We start from the raw sequence: 19519 nt of genomic DNA, 5'->3' as shown, positions 1-19519 counted from the left end.
TCAGCCCCAAGCCCATTGATTACAGCTGAACACGTGCATTTTTAAAACTGTCACAGATATAAAATTTCATTTTTTTAAAAAGGTTCAGTGATTTCCTTAAACAGCAGGGCAGCTGCACCTTTTAGAATAACATGACATTATATTGTCTATATTGTATATTGTTATATTTGTGTCTAGCTCAAGGACACCAGGTAGAGCAAGGGACTGAACCAGCGACTCTAATGGTCAGCGGTTAACCCGTTCTACCTCCTGAGCTGCTGACATGCACATTAACACTGCACCAGAATATACAATCCTTCAAAGTTCAAATCATAAGTAAGTCAGTTGGATTTATTTTAGGGAAGACATGAATTATGCATCTCATGTGACAGTGGATCTTACGGTGCAGTAGAAATAGACCGAGCGTGCAAAGCGACAAATGGTCACAGCTGGAAATGTTTGCCACAGAGTGACAGAATGATAGTTTTGGGCATTTCATCTACATCAACAGTGAGTCTCTTCACATCTAATGTCAAAGCTACAAGACCACAAAAGGCAGCCAGCTATCACTGATAAGAGAGGAAGAGAGCAGGTTCTGAATATAGGCTGCCTTTTAGGGGCGTCAGAGCTGGGAAATTTGACAGTGACATGAACTGGCATGATAACCAGCGGCATGTCGTCCATTAGAAACTACTTTATGTCAGGTTATGATGATGGAGTCTGTGAGTCGTGAGTAAATATTAGAACATTAAAACAACATGAATATGATTATATTCAGTGGTTAAAATGCTTTGACAATAAAGTTATGGCACATCGCTCATAGCTCTGAGTGCTCATTTTTGCTTTTCAAATATCCAGCCAGGCTTCTTAATGACTGATATCATTATCAAATTCTGTTTGCAAAACCATGTGAGCACAGTTATCATCTATGGTCTGTGGACGGGCTCAATTTGCATACATGCAACAGACAAGCAGTGGTGGACAGGTGCTGTGTGTGTGTGTGTGCGCGCGTGTGTGTGAACGCCTAGACTTGCAGCTCATCTTTCTGTGGTGAGGATAGAGTTTCAACAAAAGGCGTCTGCCAACTGCAAGAAAGGGACCAAACCTAGAGAGAGTAATGGTCGCCCTTTTGAATAGAGCAGACCCCGGCTGATAAACAACACTGTGCAGCCGGCTGAAGGCCCTTCTACTGTTTATAAAAAGCTAATGTCAAAGCAATCAACTGTTGTTGTTGTAATAATACAAAACCCTATTCTTTGTTGTCAAGGGAAGGAAATAGGCTTGAACGTGGATAAGATAGAAAACGACTGATATTGGGTGTTTCATGCCGTACTCAGTGTGATTGAGTCCAGTTTCTATCTACTTTAAATGTATTTGAAAACAGTGGCAGTTTTATTTCAGGACGATGAAATGTCCTTCAATGAATGTCAAACCTCACTGGCAGAAATACCTAGTGGTATCCTCCCATATGCAGATAGCTTTTTTATCTCAAAAAGTTTTTCATGTTTGATATAAATTGAGATATATGAAGTGTAAGACTTCTGCCAGCATCCACATATAAGTGAGATGAGTTGAATTTAACGTGTGGTCCCAACATTAGAAAACTATATCCATGACAGTTTCATTAGAAATGTCCCATGCTGTTTTGCGCTCTGACATTTGTGTCAGAGGATGCTGTTACACACTGATCATGTTATTTTATTATAGTTTTTTGTCAAAATTGTTCTTCTTAAACAAACCAAAACTTAGAGATATTCAGTTAACTAATACATAAGAATAAGACAAGAAGCAAATCCTCACTGCTCATAAGCTGGATCAGGAGAATGCTTTGTCTTGTGTTCAGCTACAACAAAGTGCTACTACTCCGTTATTTTGTCTTTTAGCTTCCTTTCTGCAATGGAAGTGGGAATGTGACGTGTTGTGTAGATAGAGATCTGCTGTGAACACGTTGTGCCTGCATGTCAACAAATATCTTAGCAGAGTGAAGAGCTAGAAGAGTTGTGGACGTGTGTTCCCATCCTTGAGTAATGTATAGTAGACTGTCTAAGCTGATCACGACTGAGAATTTTGATGTGAGTTTACTCTAGTCTGCAATATCAACTGAATTAGTGGACAAAACCGGAAAGGAAACAAATTTAAGAACGATTGATCGATTATTGAAATGTTTTCTGTTTATTGACTAATCAATTAAACAGCTAAAAGCAGATCTAACCCACACACTGGAGTAAAGCTCTCAAAACTCTATTGACCTGAATGAAGGCCAAGTTTTGACCCTGCCAGATCTTTAATTGGCTCAAATATTGTCATATCGTTGCTTTTTTTTTTTCTCTCTCCAGTAAAATTTTGGAAGCTTTAATCCAGTGTTCAGATGGCCTCCATTTTTTTTTTCTTGTGAGAGAAAGCTCAGGGAAAGAGACCGTCTTGAGCAGATGTTGGCAGTGATGCCTCAGTGGCTCAGCTTTCTGGTTGTTTCTTGTCTGGTCTTGTATCATCAGCCTCTCAAAACAACAGTTTCTCCTCCTGACCACTGGGAGTTGAGCGCTCAGTATGCCTCTGCAGTCTGCCTCTGCTCTGTATTCTCGCTAGGATGAAGTACTTGGTGGTGAGTGTGTGTGTGTGTGTGTGTGGTTTTGGGTGACCCTTCCTTGGCATTCCATCCATTCCCCTGGTACCTGGGAACTGGTCTGTTCTCCTGCGACGGGGTATTTTTAGGTCCTGAGAGGCAGCTGTCTGTGTCTCTGTCTGCACAGACAGCCCGGCCGTCTGTTGACTGAAAAATGTGGTGAGGCTCAAGAAACGGCACAGCCTGTTTGTAAAAACGCTACCTCAGTCAGGTTTTTTTTTTTTTGGATCAAGGAGACTTAAGCTAAGACAGGTGTAGGTTTGTGAAATTGCAACAGTGATGGGTGTGTGGTGGTGCTGTAGTCTGTATTAAATCTGCTTAGCTAAGTTAAGCAACTCTCCTCTTCACAACAACCCAGCTTTGTGGTTTTCTCACTACTAAATGACACTGAGTCACACTGACCCTGAGGTTTTCGTGCCCGACAAATGAGCAGCAAACAGTGAGATATGTTCCAGTAGAGTGCAGCAGCAGGGAAATAACAGAGAAGAAAAACTATGATCTGTTCAATTCATCCCTCTAAATGTCATCACAGCCCTTGTTTGATGCAAAAGCAACAAAATGCCAAATGCTCCAAGGAGAGAAGAACATAATCTGTGTCTGGTTTTGTGCGATTGGTTGTTGGTTACCAAACTGACACTGGAGAAATAGCGGAGGTTTAAAACCAAGTTTCTGGCTGTTTTAAAGAGAGTTTCCCGTTCTTTTTTTGTGCTAATTTAGTCAGTGCCGGTCTGCTGCTTTTTTGTAGCAGCAAAGGCGGAGAAACCCGGTGAAATGGGGGCAGGTGGTTAATGAGCCGGCATTATGTTACATTTTTATCGGCTGGCAATCAAACGGCAGAAGGTGCTTTAAATGCTGTGAAGCCTGTGAAGTGTTGGCAACTTCTTTTGTGTCTTTTCCCTTTGGATTCAGCCGCTACATGTGATATATGTGTTTACTTGTCATTGTTGTTTACAACGCTGCCTACATGTGAGACTTTGCTCAAATGTGGCGCAGAGATGACGATACAAGTCAGCACGAGCGGTATGTGTCGATATAAATAAATAAACTAAGAAAAGAAAGAAGGAGAGAGAAGGAAACAAAAGCCAGCTCTTAGATATTTTTGCTCTGTGTTTCATTGTGGTTACTTGCTTAACAAAAAATGTAGACAGAGTCCTCAACAGCACTCAGCACTTATTTACTGCTAAATGCTAAAAGTTGGTGATTACAGAGCGGTTACTTCAAAACCAGTGTGCAGTTATTTGGGGAGTGACAGGGAGTGAAGAGGAAGTTCAAGGTAATGTAACAAAAATAGTCTATTAAGTTATGTGATTATATTTAAACGGTTATTTTTAAAACCATAAAACATGCCTATATGTTCGGCTGTGATCATCTGAGAAATCAGAAAACAATTCTTAAATCTTTACTGTGCGTCATACTTCAGTTACATCAGTATTTGGCTCCTAGGAAGTCAGTAATAAATCAACTGTGCTTCTACACACAAATATAAGGTATGGTATTGATGTTAGTATTAATAAAACGTTATTCTGCATGTGTTCCAGTAACCTGTCATCAAAATGATTCCAACTCTGAACAGAATTTAAAGCTTTTTTTCACAGAAATCTTTACAGTGCTGTGAGTGTTTATTCAACCTTCCTGATAGTGAAATGTTTCCCAGGAGCCACTGATACCTTTAGAGGAATACCAGAGGTAAAATGTAATCTGTCTTAAAGTCAGTTAAGTGCGAGGCTGGTACGACAAAGCATCAACTGACATCTCTGTCTTCATCGTGTTGCTTAGCTGTTCCTCGTGATGATAACAGACGGTGTGTGTGTGTGTGTGTGTGTGTGTGTGTGTGTGTGTGTGTGTGTGTGTGTGTGCGTGTGTGTGTGTTTGTGTGTACGTGCGTGCGTGCGTGCGTGCGTGCGTGCGTGCGTGCGTTTTATTTGTACCTCGGCAGGGGGAGAAGAATGCCGGCTTTGACGTGCTCTACCACAACATGAAGCATGGCCAGCTGGCAACCAAGGAGCTAGCCGAGTTTGTCCGTGAGAGGTAAGGTTCTTGTGTATTTGTGAATATCTGTGTGGGAGGTGGTGGTAGTGATGGGGCCGGATTCGGAGAAATTCGACATTCTTGACTTGTGCTTGGAATGAAAGATGAGAGACTGTGCCAAGGTTGGGTGAAATGCTGAGAGATTATAAATGTACTGTTGTGGAACTCATCTCTCACTGCATCAAGGTGTTCATGATTTATGCCGTTTCAAAGTCCTGTCAGCAGAATGCAGATTGTGCAGTGAAGTCCTTTTTTGTTAAGACTGCTTCAGTCGTCTCTCTCTCAGCTTTGACCTCTGACCCCTGTCCTCACTACTGTGCTACCTTTTGAAGTTTGCTATGTCTCAAACACAGCCACACACAAGCGTGAATAGGCTGATTATCTGGGAACATCTAGATGCACTCGTTAGCATGACTGGGTTTCTACTTACCGTAGTAACCAAAAGTTATTTACAAAGTAAGGAAGCATATGAGGAAGCTGTTTGAGCCCACCATTGAGGGTAACATTTCGTAAAAAGGATATTTGAAGGAGAGGAAAACACCAGTTAAGGGGAGAACAAACTTCAACATCAGACCTGTTCTGGATGCTGTCAGAGTTTAGGGCAGTGTTATCAACCCTGCCCTGCTTTTACACTTGTTTACACTCCAGCAACCCGAGCCAGTGTTTCCCAAGATAGAATATGTTTGCCAAACACACTGGTTAGTCTGATCTTACATTTTTTTTTCTTATCATACTTAATCCTAACAAAAGGACTAACTAGGTCAACACTGCATGAACTATGCTTCTTCCATGTTGGACCATCAGTTCGTGAGGAAGAGGACTTTTTGCCTGGGACATGCAGTCTCAGCTGTGTGTCCCTTCAGCATATCACTTACAGCCATCAAGTGCTTATTTAAGTTTAAATAACTAAGAGTTTCAGTCTGCCAGTATAAACATTGTAAACTGCTTCTGTGCGATGAGTGAGCTGGAAGCTTGACAGGAGTAGTGACAGTAACTAAGGGGGTTGGTCAATTACCCAATTAAAGCTGTCTATTCAAAGTGTGTAGTTTGTTATATTAAATGCTCTTGTCTTCTAATTAGTGATTATCAGTGAGTAAATTGTGGAGAGTAATGAGTTTCCCACAGGAGTTTGTTCTCAAGTTATCACACAGCGCACACTGTCAGGCCCGTGATATAATCCTGACATTGATTCAGAGCGCCGGTGCACATTCCTCGCAGGGGGAAATTCAGTTATCTGCTCGGACAGCAGCAGCAAACAAATCAGCAGCCAGGAAATGAAATAGGGTCACTGTGGGTAAAACGGTGTGTGATCCCAGAGGACGGAGAAAAGGCAATTGTGCTGATAAATTCTCTCCGTTTTTCTCTCACTCCACTTCCCTGAAAGGTCATTTTGATATATAAGAGACCTTCTGAATCACTCAGTTGTACGTATCCTAACATCTCTTCCAACCACAATCTCAAGGGTTCTCAGTTATTGCATGTTAACAGCTCAGTGCGTTGTGAGGGACCATTGATGGCAGGGACACAATAAACATCAGGCTTTGACTCTTGGTGAAACAGTCAATGTAGGGCTCAAACAAAAATTGGTCTATTGACATAAAATCAATCATTCAACCGAAATTAAACCTAAGCTTCTTAATTATGTGAGTTTGCCTCTTTTCTTTGTCTCATATGAGAGTAAACTTTTTGGACAGCTAGTGAGACAGAACAAGTTATCTAAAGTCAAAAAATATAAAACAAAGTATAAAAAGAGTTCCCAGTACAACTTCAGCATCACTGCTAAAAGACAAACAGTACGTTTTTCAATCTGTTTATGGCTCTAATCTCAGCAGCAAGTTGTTCTGTCTGCTCACCCTCAGGATATTTGGTTCAGTGTTCCTTCGTTCTTTCTCTTCAGGGTCTACAGATGCTTATTAAAGTTTTATTCCCAGCCTCTCATGTGGCTTATTGCAACATTTACCCAACACTGATGAAAATTAATCTTTATCATGCTGACTGCTGTGATGGCGGATTCCCAGCGTCTGGGCCAAAGTAAGCTCTAGATAGAGGATGTAACATATGAGGCCATTAGAAGAGACAGCAGTGTTGTTAGGAAGTGCTATTGGAGTACATTACATCCACCAGTCTGAGGTCCATTTAGAAGAATTTACATTTTAAAGAATTCACACAACATTAGTCTTTCTGTCGTGTCACTGCCAAACAAAGAAGCATACACACACACACAGTGTCGATCAAAGGAAAGTTAATCAGCAACGATTTTGGTAACTGATTGATGTTTCAGTCATTTCCAAGTAAAAAAGGCCAAGTGTTTGCTCGAGTGTCTAAAATATGAGTATTTACTGCTTAGTTTTATCATTTGTGATAATAAATTATGGACTGCTGGTCTGAAAAAAAAAAACAGGAGATTTAATTTAACATCACTTTGGACTCTTGGAACTTATGATGGTGATGATTTTTTTTTTTTTTACTACTTCACACTGAATGATTAATTTGTGTATCTAAGATCTTTAGGTTTCCTCTGGGTTTCCCTAAGTCAGCTTGACTGTGTCAGTTATTTTGCTGATGTCCATACTTTTCTGTTTGTTTAAGGGCTGCCATTGAGGAGACCTACTCCAAATCAATGAGCAAACTGGCCAAGATGGCCAGCAATGGAAGTCCACAAGGGTGAGTAATAATGTCATGTAAACACAAGACAGCACAGCAACCCCTCCTCATCCCAATCGCCAAATTTCCACATTTATGGGTAAAATAATGACCTCCGCCATTTAGCTGTCATGGTTTACGACATATGTTGTCCCTTGGGGAGACACAGTTCTTTATTAAAGTTTTCCTTTGTGCTCTCTTCGTTGGACTGAAGTGGGGCAGGGCAGAAAAACACAATGTCCAATACTTCGTCAGTCAGGATTCAACCACCTTTGAAACATTTGAATTAATGCTAACGTTGGCAGTTCAGCGACGGCAAAAACTTCTACATATATATATAACTTCATATATAAATCAACAGCGGCAGAAAACCATGTTTTTGCTGACATCCAGGGGTTTAACTTCTTAACCTTGAATTTTAAGTCACTGTACACATAATTTAACTAACTCAAAAAAGTGAATTTAGTGATAAGTTACTCGTTAACCACATGAGCCCCTTTTACACTGATCTGACGTTTGATTACTCTAATGTGAAATCATATAATAATAAAATGCCCACAGGCCAGGGATTTCTTGAATATTAGGGAATATTGAGAGGTGGATTTCAGACAGAGAAAGTCTGGAATTTCTTAAAATTACACACTGTGTCTTAACTCTGACATGTACTTGTAAGAATGTTAAAACCTTTTACTGACTGAGCCAGTAATCTTACAGCATGTCTGCAGCCGCATGATACTTGGTATTAGATTAAATCTTAGGTATATGAGCAATTTCAACCTTGAAGTCTCATGTGTGTGCTTGATTATATATGTATTTCCTAGGACGTTCGCTCCCATGTGGGACGTGTTCAGGGTGTCTTCAGACAAACTGGCCCTCTGCCACCTCGAGCTGATGAGAAAGATGAACGACCTCATTCGGGACATCAACAAGTACGGAGAGGAGCAGGTCAAAATTCACCGCAAGGTACGTATCTGTGAGGAGGAGGGATACTTTATCACTATTCTGACACAGAGCTGGCTGATTTTTGTGCCTGTGTGCGTTTCTGTGAACATAGACTTGTATATTGTCTCATTACTTGCCCTGCATTGAACCTCTGTCATCCTGATCTAATTTATCTAACAGAAAATCCAATTAGGGTCATCTCCCTTCATGGTAATTGCTGCATTTGCCCTTAAAGTATCAAGTACAATGATGATCTGTACAGGATGTGTTTTTGCTGTTTTGGTTTTTTTTATTTTATATTTTATTTTCTTCCTGTGTATGTGTATGTGTGTGTGTGTGTCATTCAGACAAAGGAGGAGATGGTGGGGACAGTGGAGGCGGTGCAGGCGTTGCAGGTTCAGAGTGGTCACCTTCAGAAGTCGAAGGAGGGTTACCACACCAAGTGTTTGGAGCTGGACCGACTCAGGAAGGATGGAGCTCCACAGAAAGAACTGGAGAAGGTTTACCACCGCTTTTTTCTGTTTTCCAAGACAGTTTTAGTAGGTATTCCTGATTTTATACAGAACTGAAGCTGATGCTTCAGCTTAAGTGGGAGGACGAATCCTTTAAACAAAAACCCCATCCGATTTTAGAAGAGTTAAGTCTTTGTTGAGCCATGAAAGATGTTTCGTCATTTACAGTACAAACAAATTGTCGAAAAATTAAATGATAATTGTTCAACAAAACAATCCCAGCTCAAGGTTCGCTTGTTCGCTTTTTCTGAAGCTTTTAACCACCTCTGTTTTACTAACCCTGGATGTCAGTGATAGTTTCCCATAATTGTCATAATTGCTGACAATTACGGGAAACAACATTTTCTAACTGCTCTGCTCTCAGGCATCCACTCTGTGAACAAACCGCTTCTCTTGTTTTGAAGGTGTAATCTGAACCCTGAATGGGAGTCATTGTAATTATCAAGCAGAAATTGTTCTCATTCACTCACTGAGCTATTTAGTTTTATTAAAGGTTTGTGAATGAGAGTCTCTAGCTAAAGGCCATCATTTTCATTTTCCTTTTCCTTTTCTTTCTCACTAGGCGGAGCTGAAGTCTAAGAAAGCGGCTGAGTCATTCGCGTTGTGCATTGAGAAGTACAACCGTGTGGGAGGAGAGTTTGAGCAGAAGATGAGCGAGTCCGCCCAGGTCAGCTCCTACTCCAGCTGGGCCCAGGGCTGCTTCTTTATCCAGCTCTCCCACCCTCTGATGTGGTGTTTTTATGTATTTCCTCCTCTCCTGGGCTTTATCTTTCTCTTTATCTCCCTGACTCACCCTCTCTGTAACCTCTCACCACACAAGAACTCCATCTGATCCTTTCATTTATTATCCTACATCATGCCTTCCCCAAAAATGGAAACCTCAACCCCCGACTCCTAAACACCCACTTGCTCGCACATCCTGCACCCCGCTCATTACCTTTAATCACTGCCTCCACACTTCCATGGTTACTGCTGCTGTTTCCATGGAAATTTTCAACAAACCCCAATGAGTGCTTATGTGTTTTACATCTGAAATGATGACAGAAACCCTTGTGACCAATTATCTCTTGTAATAGCTTTGAAGGGCAAGGTCTGGTCATAATTATGAGGAGGTATGTGGTATCTGGGCAAAAAACATGTGTCAAAAGATCAGAGAAGAAATAGAGGAAGACAAAGTAAATAACGGCTGCAAATAAGTCAGAAGCAGTAGCATAGAAACAGGTGTGTGTTTTTGATTTCAGCTGTCAGAAAACTTTAACATTTCCAAACAAATGTGACAGAGCTCTAACTTATTCATTTCAGTCTGCACTGAGAAAGTTGTGATTCTTTATTTTTTTACTTTTTTTTATGTGTATCAAAAGAAACAGAACTAAGACTAAACAAGAAAAATAACATTTAAAAAAGCAAATGCCAAGCAACAAATAAAATCACACAAAACCAAACACACAGAATCAAACAAATATACACAGATATACAAAGGTATAAATGTGACTATAGAATGTTAATTCTTCTCTGCAGTTAATGTCAAGTCAAGTCAAGTCAAGTAGGTTTTTATTGTCGTTTCAGCCATATACACAGTACATAGTGAGACGAGACAATGTTTCACCGGGAGCGATTGGTGATACACACAACTGTTACAACACAGTATGGACAAGACAAATACGTAATAGTGCCTACATACACTATTTGAGACTACACAGATTCAACACACAAGTGCCTATCCACAACCATACCTACATACACACTTATTTTACTTACACACACGCACACACACCCACACCCACTCACACACACACACACACACACCCACACACACACACTCACCCACACACACTCACCCACACACACACCCCCACACACACACCCCCACACACTCAATCATATTTACATACATTACAACACAGTTGTAAACACAACAGGTCAGAGTTAAAGTGACCTAAACAAACACGCTAGACAGGGCATGGTTTTTTAGCAGAGCTCCGTGGCTAGTGGTATGATTGCACAGACTGTCCTAGTCAATATGAATGGCAGTATTGTGTAGAAAAGTCGAATGTTTTAACTATCTCTTCTAGCATAATTACTGTAAAAGCTGCATTTCTCTGCTGTTTGGTAAATTCTAAAATGGTCTTTTCAGCAACTTAAAGAAGCAGCTGTGTTTTCAAGTAAATGTCAGTGCAGCTTTGATGATATTTAGTCGTTATTGAAAGGATTTAATTTGTACAAAAGGTCAAAGCTTCGCTTGGTTTAACAAAGCTTTTTTTTTACTTTCTTGTGCACGGCTGCTCGAGTAGAAGTTTCAGGGAATCGAGGAGGCTCACCTGCGGCAGATGAAACAGCTGATCAAAGGTTACTCACACTCCATAGAAGACACCCACGTCCAGGTGGGGCAGGTACGTTCACACTGAATCCTGCTCTGATCACCAGCTCTGCCTTATGAGAAAGAAACACTTCCTCCAAAAGTATTTGTGTTTATCACAGATCTGAAATTTGGTCAGTAGTAAGTCATGACCCATCTTTGATGATACTTATGTTCAGTTTTTCAGTTAGAGTTACTCTGTTGGATAACTTGGCCCAGAGTGCACTGAGTAACACAAGTTGAGGAGTATTTTATCATTTCTGATAATTATACACAACATTTCCAGTTAAAAGTTGGAGTTAGCATCCACCGGGGCTCTAACGTACTGAGGGCAGACAGGAGTAAAACACATAATTTCTTGTGCGCAGGTTTACAATTTTGTGGTAGTGTGCTATACATTGGTCTGCCATATTGTGCGTTTTGATGCTGTCACTGGGGGCACCAAAGGCAGACGTTTTTTGATGTTCTACAGGCATGCATCAGCTTTAACAAAAAGCATAATTTTCATGCCACCTTTATAATCCCCCTGTTTTACAAAGGACCAAGGCGTCACGCTGTTCCTCTCTGCTGCAGGTCCACGAGGAATTCAAGCAGAACGTGGAAAACATCGGCATTGATAACCTCATCCAGAAATTTGCAGAGCACAAGGGCACGGGCAAAGAGAGGCCAGGTACAGTGAGCTCACCAGTAGTTTCCAGTGGCTTGTTTCCAGTAGGAGGGAAATAAAAGAATAAACAAACAACTTCAGCAGCTTACGTAACAATAAAAATATCAAGCCACCCACCCAATAATAGTATTATGGAGGCGGAATAATTCATAGTGACAAAATACGAGTGCCTACATGGAGACTGTACCCGTGTGTGTGTGTGTGTGTGTTGTGGATGTTTCTCATTTTTAACAAACTGCCTGTTGCCTGCAGCCCTGGTTGGTTTTGAGGAGTACATGACAGCTTTGGCACCTGAAGGTGGGAAGAAAAGTCGAGCAAAAGCCTTCAGGATTCCTGGCCTGGGCAAGAGGGACAAGGAGCCAGACTCTACGTGAGTGTGCACACACACACACACACCCACATACACAGGGAAACAAAAAATACCCTACAAGTCTTGGGGCCTGTGTAACGAGTTCAGCCTAGTCTGGCAGTCTTGGGGTTATCTGGCTCCACTTAGCCCAACATCGTCCACCAGTATCACAGAGCTGGTGTGTTAAACTTGTTAAAACTGGAGTGGACACTTGGAAAGCCTGGAACAAACGATTTGACTGACTTATAAAAAATATCTATTTCTCTTTCTTATTTTTCACTTCATTGTAAACTCTTTTTTTGTGCCGGTGTCCTGTAGGAATGTCTGGGTAACCCACTAATCTTACTTTGTGTTACAGGCCCCAGATCTTCTGAAACTGAATCTTGATCCTCTTCTTAGCTACTGGCTTAAATCTGAGTTACTACTGAATAATGAAAACAAAAATACCATCTATGTGTTTTTTAATTGCAGGGATTCAGCTGTGACAGAGGCACTGGTGAGTATCTGACATCATTTACACCTAAACACACAAGCGAGTGTGTGTGTGTGTGTTTGTGGAAAGAAGGTGAGTGTGTGATAATGACGTGACAGAAGGTGTGGGGTTTCCTAGGTTTATTCCAGTACTTCTGAGAAGGAGTCTATGAGATAATCTGGCAGCCAGAGAGGAAGTGCGTGACTGCGTGAGAGAGTGTGTGTTTGTGTACATGTCTGCCCGTGTGTAGTAGAGAGAATGAATGCATGCGTGTGTGTGTGTGCTTGTGTGTGAAAGGGCTTTGGACTCTGCCAGAAAATCATCTAGCAGGCTGATGTGGAAGCTGAGTGTAAACAGCAGATCACAGAACTACTGGAGCTGCTATTTTACACTTTCAAGGGCATCGAGTTTCTGACTGCAGTGTGACAGGTACAAATGTTAGCAGAGGTCACTTTAAAACCTGTTACATAACAATACATGCACTGAAACTGTCATTTAACCTTCCAGGTAAAACTTAACAATAGTTATTATCAAGGGAAAAAGAAACGTCTCAAAAAGTGTGCATTAGTACTGTACCTTTTACAGTTTTACAGCTATCTGACCGTTGTTGAGTATTAACTCTTTAAGCTCTGTTTTCTTCCCCACCAGACAATGAAAATTATCTGTCCATGTAGCTGATAGATGTTTGACTTTCTTCACCATGTACTCTATAACTTTGCCTGCCTTTACCAGTTGGTGCTGGACAAGGGTCAAACAGTGAGGTTAATCAGAGCTTTTTTTGATGGAAACACCTTTACATTTCAGAGTTAATTGGTGCTACATAAATTCAGTGAGTGTTGATGATAATAGAAAATATCATTTAATGCAGCTTTAAATCTAATTGTGTTGAACTGCATGTGTGTAGTTAAACTGCTGCTGCAGGTACATTAACCTCCTTACTGTGACTTTTGTAACCTGATCACATCATGATGCATTAATGTTGTCCTTAAACTGGTTTTCCAAAATCAGATTTTGTTCTGATGAAAAGAAATAGATCAGTGTCTACAGTTACACTTGTCACGTCAACTTGACCTATTGAAATCTGATTACTGAAGTCAGACCTAACAAAATACCATCTTAATATGTCCCCACTGCTTCTAAAAATAGCTGCCTCTGCGCTGGTGCTGGTGCTGTTGTGTAAGTCTGGCTTTCCTCAGGTCTTATTTTGAAGATCATATGGCTCCAGTGAAATGCAGCTGATATACACTGACATGCTCCAGACATCTTGGCCATAATGACCTGATTTAAATCAAACTGAAAGCACACTTCTGGCTGTAGTACAAACTGCTTTGTTTGATCTGTTGGTAGTAACATGTTAAATGTACAACAGTTGCAGTAGTTAGTCACTGACTCACACCTCCTTCTCCACACGTGTTTATACAGACCACATGTCCGTGTGGTCTGTGTAGAGACAACGATGGAAATAAGTCCAGGATTTTACTGTTCCACTCTGGACAAAGTCATGATTAATAATATTGCTAGATGCAATTAATGTACATACATACAAGTTATTTGTAGGCCTTATTGTTCTTATAGTATAGTAGTCATTCTTTGACCTTCGAAAATGTACTGAGTAACATACTGTGTTATTAAGAAAAGGTTTTAAAATATGTTAAATTTCATTTGAGCACTGCACAAACCCTCAAACATTTGTTGGGTCTGTTTATTCACTCACACTCTAATAGAAAGCTCTCAGTGGTACACGTATGCTGCAGTTACACAATATGACAAAGCACTTCTATGCGTCAGATATGTGGCTGAGGTGCCATTTGTCTCTGTGTTGCTGACACAGCTTGTGTGTGTGTGTTTTCCCATTCACACAGAATTCACCCCTGGAAGTAGACGATGAGGGATTTGTCATCCGAGCCGACAGCACCCAGAATGATATCCTTTTTCTGCTTCAGTCCAGAATCTGTAATCTTCTTTTTCTGTTTCGAAACTATGTTTATTGGCCTCCAATATTAGGCCTCCGGATACCCTTCAGTTTTGAAGCAGTTACACATTTGGCTTGTAACAGACAAAAAGTAATTAGTTTATAAACATATTTTAGCCTCAACTGGATCAACACCTACTGTCAGCTTACTGAAAATATGTTCAAATCAGTTCAAAAATTCAGGAATAGTGATAATTGTGATTAAGCAGGCATTGATACTATAACAGTTTGAATCTGGTGTAAATAATTCAGGTCTGGGACACAAGGCATATCTCCTCCCAGTATCATTCCTCAAGGCAGATACGAGATAAGAAAGTTTTCTTTAGATCAACAGTAATAAATTAGAAAACATGGACAAATCGCCTCTGTCGTGTAAATGCTTTACCGTGGGTTGTTCGGTGGTAGACAGTGAGAGCCCCATATCCGGGGGTTTAAGCCACTGACCATGAACCACAACGTTCTCAGTTAGAGTCTCGAATGAAAATGAATCAGCAAATGTAAAAATCACAACTGGGCGCCTCCCTCAAACTCAACATATCACTTTAGTTTTACACCACAATATTTTAAATTCATAAAGAGAATACAGATTTCTGAAATATATCACAGACCTGACTAACTCGCATGACAGAGGCACCAAATGAAAACTCATGAGGCTGCTGAACAAGCTCTAAAAAGAGCCCTAACCCAGACAGAGATGGTTTTGATGGCCTGAAACTCCATGTCCTGGTTCTTCAGCCCTGATCCATTCATCAGTGGTTTTGTCTTGGACCTGACACATGCTGAGATAACAACTCTTCCTGTCTTTGTCACCCCCCCACCGCACTCAGGATAGACGGTGCACGTTCATCAAAGGCCCTCGTGCTGCACGTCTCTCAGTCTGTCTGAATCGTGCAATAAACGCATGGCGCAAACACACAACACGTGACGTTACACAACACATCCTCGTGCAGCAGAGAGTGGAGGCCAAAGAAAAGAGAAAGGGGAGGTGACTTTTGTTGAGGGTGATGGTGCAACAGGAAGTGGCGGTTTGGCTGTTTGACAGCACTGCAGCCCTCTCCTCCAGCGCGCCCTTCGCTGCAGTGCCGATGCCTCTGTTTGTGTTTTTCATATTTGTCTGTGCTGTGCTGTACTGCATGCTGCTAGCCTGCGCTGTTTCTCTGTTGTCCTGATTTAATCAGTCTCACAGTGAATCAAATTACTCTTCTCTTCTCTTCTCTACTCTTATCTCTTCTCTCTTCAAGGGAGTCACAGCATTTGTCCAGATAGTAATATTCACCAATAAGAAGCGGTATTAAAACTGCTGCGCGCTGCTTTGAAATCTACTTTTTTTGGTTTTACATTAGTTTTATTTTTGAATGGTGAAGGTGTAATTTAACTACAACCCTCTCTTTGTCTCTTTCAACTCACCAATATGGTTTCTGACATACACTGACATACAATAAGACTCATCATCCCTGTTTGCAGTAAAAGCTTGTTCTCCTTGACCCTTCTCTCTCCCTCTATACGCTGCTCTGAGGAGAAGGAGAACAACTTTTACTCTAGTGATTCAGATTTCGACGACGAGGAGCCCAAGAAGTTCCACATTCAGATCCGCCCGGTCGCCAGTAGCAATCGTAGCAACTCCGCTGCCACTGAGAAGGAGCTGAAAGCCACCGTGGGGGCGCTCACCCTGCCGCCCAACCGGGCTGTACGGCAACAGGTTGTGTTTGTTTCAGTGTTGCTGTTTTTCAGGATTCCTCTGAAGACATGCTCTTTTCCCTCAAGATGTAGGAATTTAAGGTCAACTTTGTAGTGTTTCATATTTGTCTGAAATATTCATATATAAACAAATAAGGTTAGTCATCAGATCCCATGAAAAAACAAAAAAAAAAAAAACAAAAACAAAAAAACAAACCTAACAATGCATTAATCCCACAAATGAGTGTTGTTTGTGGAGCCAAAGCCTGGTAGAACCTATTCGGAACCACAGAGCTCCATCACTGTCCAAAAACCATTAAAAACACATCAGTGAACTTCATTATTGTACTATTTGATATGTTCCTTCATTATAATGAACATGGTGACTCACTAGTGCACCAAATGGACGCTAATGTGCCTCTGAAAATAGTTTCCAGCAAATGCTCTACTCATGCACTGTACTACGAACTAAAAAGTACAGTGCTCAGCTGTTTTGGGAAATCATTTCATTGTGTTTATCAGTTGTAACCAGTGGGCTTAAGCACCAAGGACAGGATAGGGAAGCTGGAAATTCTGATTTCAGCATTGTTGACTAGACAAGATTAAGCTTATTCTTTAAGTGAATCCACTGTATTGAACAAATCTCTCCCTCTCTCTGGTTTTCAGGTGTCAGCCATGCGGCATCTCTCCAGTAAGTTCGGTGAACTCAGTTTGAATGTTTGTGTCTGCTTCTGGAGTATTGATGGGAAGTGTACAGTATCCTGTTGTCTCTGTACCGTATCTTTGAGTGCAGACTTTTGAAAAAGCCGTTGTCTTCTGTCGTGTCTCTGTAGGAAACTCAAGTACTGCAGGAGGCCGATCGGAAGAAGGCGAGGCTGCTTCCCACAGGGGTGAGTCCGACTTCAGTAGCGCATTCTCTGTATCTATCTGCCTCTTTCTTTGTTCATAGTTCTGTACGTTCATTTCTTTTTAGAAACGTACCTATTTTTGCTCAGAGTAGAAATTATTAGTCAGTCAGCAGAAGTTGAATCGACAACTGTTTTAATAATCAATTAATCATTTTTATGGAAAAAAAGCCAAATATTTCTGTCTGATGTGAAGATTTAATGTTTTTCTTTCTCATATATATATAATTCTAAACTCCATATATTTAGGTTTTGGATCAAGGAAACTGTAATGTGCATTTTTCACCATTTCCCAACACTCTGTAGACCAAAATGATAAATCTATTAATTGAGTAAGTAATCAGCAGATTAGTGAAAATAATTGTTAGTCACTTTTTTTTCTTTCAATCTGTACAACTACATCAATCATCCAGTGTTTGTCATGTCTGTCATGTTGTGCATTTGCACCTGTAATGGGGGTAATAGAGTTACTGTCCCTTTATTTGTTTGTGGTTGCAATCTGAAAAGGATTGAAACCATTTTGCACAAGTGCATCATGAGTGAAGTGACAGGGTCTCCAGCCTATTTAGCCCCCTTGTTTCCCTCAGACAGTAAATCTCTTCATTGGCTGACCTTGCATGAACAACCACCCTCCATTAGTCACACCCAGCCCTCTGCCCGTGCTCCAGAACAAGTTTTATTACTGACAGGTTCATTAGCTGCCAGAAGGTTAGGCTGGAGTGGGAGGCTACAACCTGCTGCTTCATAGCAGCGGGGACTCGCTCTCTCCCTTAAATCCAAAGTCAACAGGATTAAAGATGAGCGTCTGATTAAAGCAGTTATTCTGCAGTGACAGCAGCGGTGGCTGGAGCTGAGTGAGAGCGGGCTAATTGCTTGCGTTTATCACAGAGAAGGTAATGGCTGATGGGTTTTCCCTCGTTTCGTCTCGTCTCACCCCATCCTGCCCTCCCCTCAGCACCCTGATGAAGAACACCGTGCTGCTGATTAGTCCTGATTAGGGAGTGTCCTTTGCAGTGAGTCACTGAGTCTCATTGTGTGTGTGTGTGGGTGTGTGTGTTGCCTTTTCTGCAGATGGGGATCAGGAGGGCCTACGCAGGTCCACCTCCAGTCCTGATCACAGCAGGTGAGATAGCTCTGCCCTTCCTATCATGTTTCTTCCCTCTTCTCCATATCTGTCTCTGAGCAGATTAGAGAGACATTTTTCGAAGTAAAATTGCGTCATCAGTGGCCTTTTCATTGGTTTGAAGCTCTTCAGATTTCCACCTGAGAGCCTTTCCAGTGTCACCAGCCTTGTTGTATTTTTTGACTAGTCTCAGGTTGCCCTCATCGCCTCATTGCTCTCACTGTTCTCTCCTTTTTCTAAACCTTGTTACCACGCACTCTTATTTCTGTGCACAAGCCAGAAAATAATGTAGCCAGAAAAATAAAAAGGTTGCTTTTCTTCAGCCCTTCTGATTACAGTCACAACCCTGGTCTCCTTCAAAATGTAACTCTTTAAGTTTTACAACCAGAAAGTCAGAATCAGCATAAGAGATGTTGAACCAAAATTACCGGAGAAATGTGTTTTCTCACCTTTTTTTTTTGCCATAAAAAAGGGAGCGGAAGATCTGTAGTGCCACCTTTTGTGTCAAAAACACTTTGGAGCCAGAGCCAGAAGTCTGAACTAATTCTGTGTCAACAAAACAATAAATAGTTATGATAAGATTTGAAGTGAAGCATTAAAAAAAGATGTAGATTTTTGTTATATTTTGTTCATATGTTTAATTTGACAAATACAAAGTCTGTGTTTAACCAGCATCACACTAGATGAAATTAGAAAAAAAATAAAATAATGGGGGTTGGATTAATGGATACATCTGGATACAGATGAGACTAATGACCCTACAGAAACACAAGATCACATATGTTTTGACAAATATCTTTTTCAACACACTGCTTTCTTACATTCACACAGCTACTCAGGAAAACAGCACTACCTACATAAAACTGACTCTTTCCAGAAAGAGAAATACTCATCAGGATGGAGATTTGATTGCTGTTGTATCGCGTTTTCCTCCCTGTTCTGCGCTTATAATTTCTTTCTTCCTCCATCCTTCACAAACCCCCCAATTTCCTCTTCTCTCACTTACTCCCACACTTCTGTTCTCACTTTCTCTCCCTTTTATTACTCCTCCTCCTCACCACTCCTCCACTCTCCCTCATTTTCTCATTTCTTCCCTGCTCTCCGTCAGGTTGAGCTCGACAGCGTCGGGTTCAGACAGCCTGTTCGGTCCTCCGCTGGAGTCGGCCTTCAAGTCCAAAAGCTTTGATGGTCGGGAACAACTCAGAGAGCAGAGCACTTTTGGTGCTTCTGAATGTAAGAGACGTTGTGTTAGAAATATTTTGAAAATTAAT

The 19519-nt window shown here is 41.1% G+C and overlaps 1 protein-coding gene across 6 annotated transcripts in view; it reads left to right on the top strand.

Moving 5' to 3' along the window:
- Positions 1-19519, top strand: part of fcho1 (FCH and mu domain containing endocytic adaptor 1) — a 50299-nt gene that overhangs the window by 21318 nt on the left and 9462 nt on the right. For 5 of the 6 annotated variants that reach the window (XM_041039741.1, XM_041039742.1, XM_041039740.1 and 2 more), the window contains 16 exons: positions 4539-4630; positions 7220-7294; positions 8095-8236; positions 8396-8425; positions 8563-8715; positions 9290-9394; positions 11019-11117; positions 11657-11753; positions 12003-12120; positions 12571-12595; positions 14434-14494; positions 16049-16242; positions 16887-16911; positions 17054-17110; positions 18197-18248; positions 19357-19481. In XM_041039741.1, coding sequence (XP_040895675.1) covers positions 4539-4630; positions 7220-7294; positions 8095-8236; positions 8396-8425; positions 8563-8715; positions 9290-9394; positions 11019-11117; positions 11657-11753; positions 12003-12120; positions 12571-12595; positions 14434-14494; positions 16049-16242; positions 16887-16911; positions 17054-17110; positions 18197-18248; positions 19357-19481 — 1450 coding nt within the window. The remainder of the gene's footprint in view (positions 1-4538; positions 4631-7219; positions 7295-8094; positions 8237-8395; positions 8426-8562; positions 8716-9289; positions 9395-11018; positions 11118-11656; positions 11754-12002; positions 12121-12570; positions 12596-14433; positions 14495-16048; positions 16243-16886; positions 16912-17053; positions 17111-18196; positions 18249-19356; positions 19482-19519) is intronic. The other variant, XM_041039744.1, reaches the window with a different exon arrangement.

The sequence above is a fragment of the Toxotes jaculatrix genome, chromosome 6, assembly GCF_017976425.1.
Source record: "Toxotes jaculatrix isolate fToxJac2 chromosome 6, fToxJac2.pri, whole genome shotgun sequence".
NCBI classification, from domain to species: Eukaryota; Metazoa; Chordata; class Actinopteri; family Toxotidae; genus Toxotes; species Toxotes jaculatrix.
This window is presented reverse-complemented; position numbering and strand designations above follow the sequence as displayed.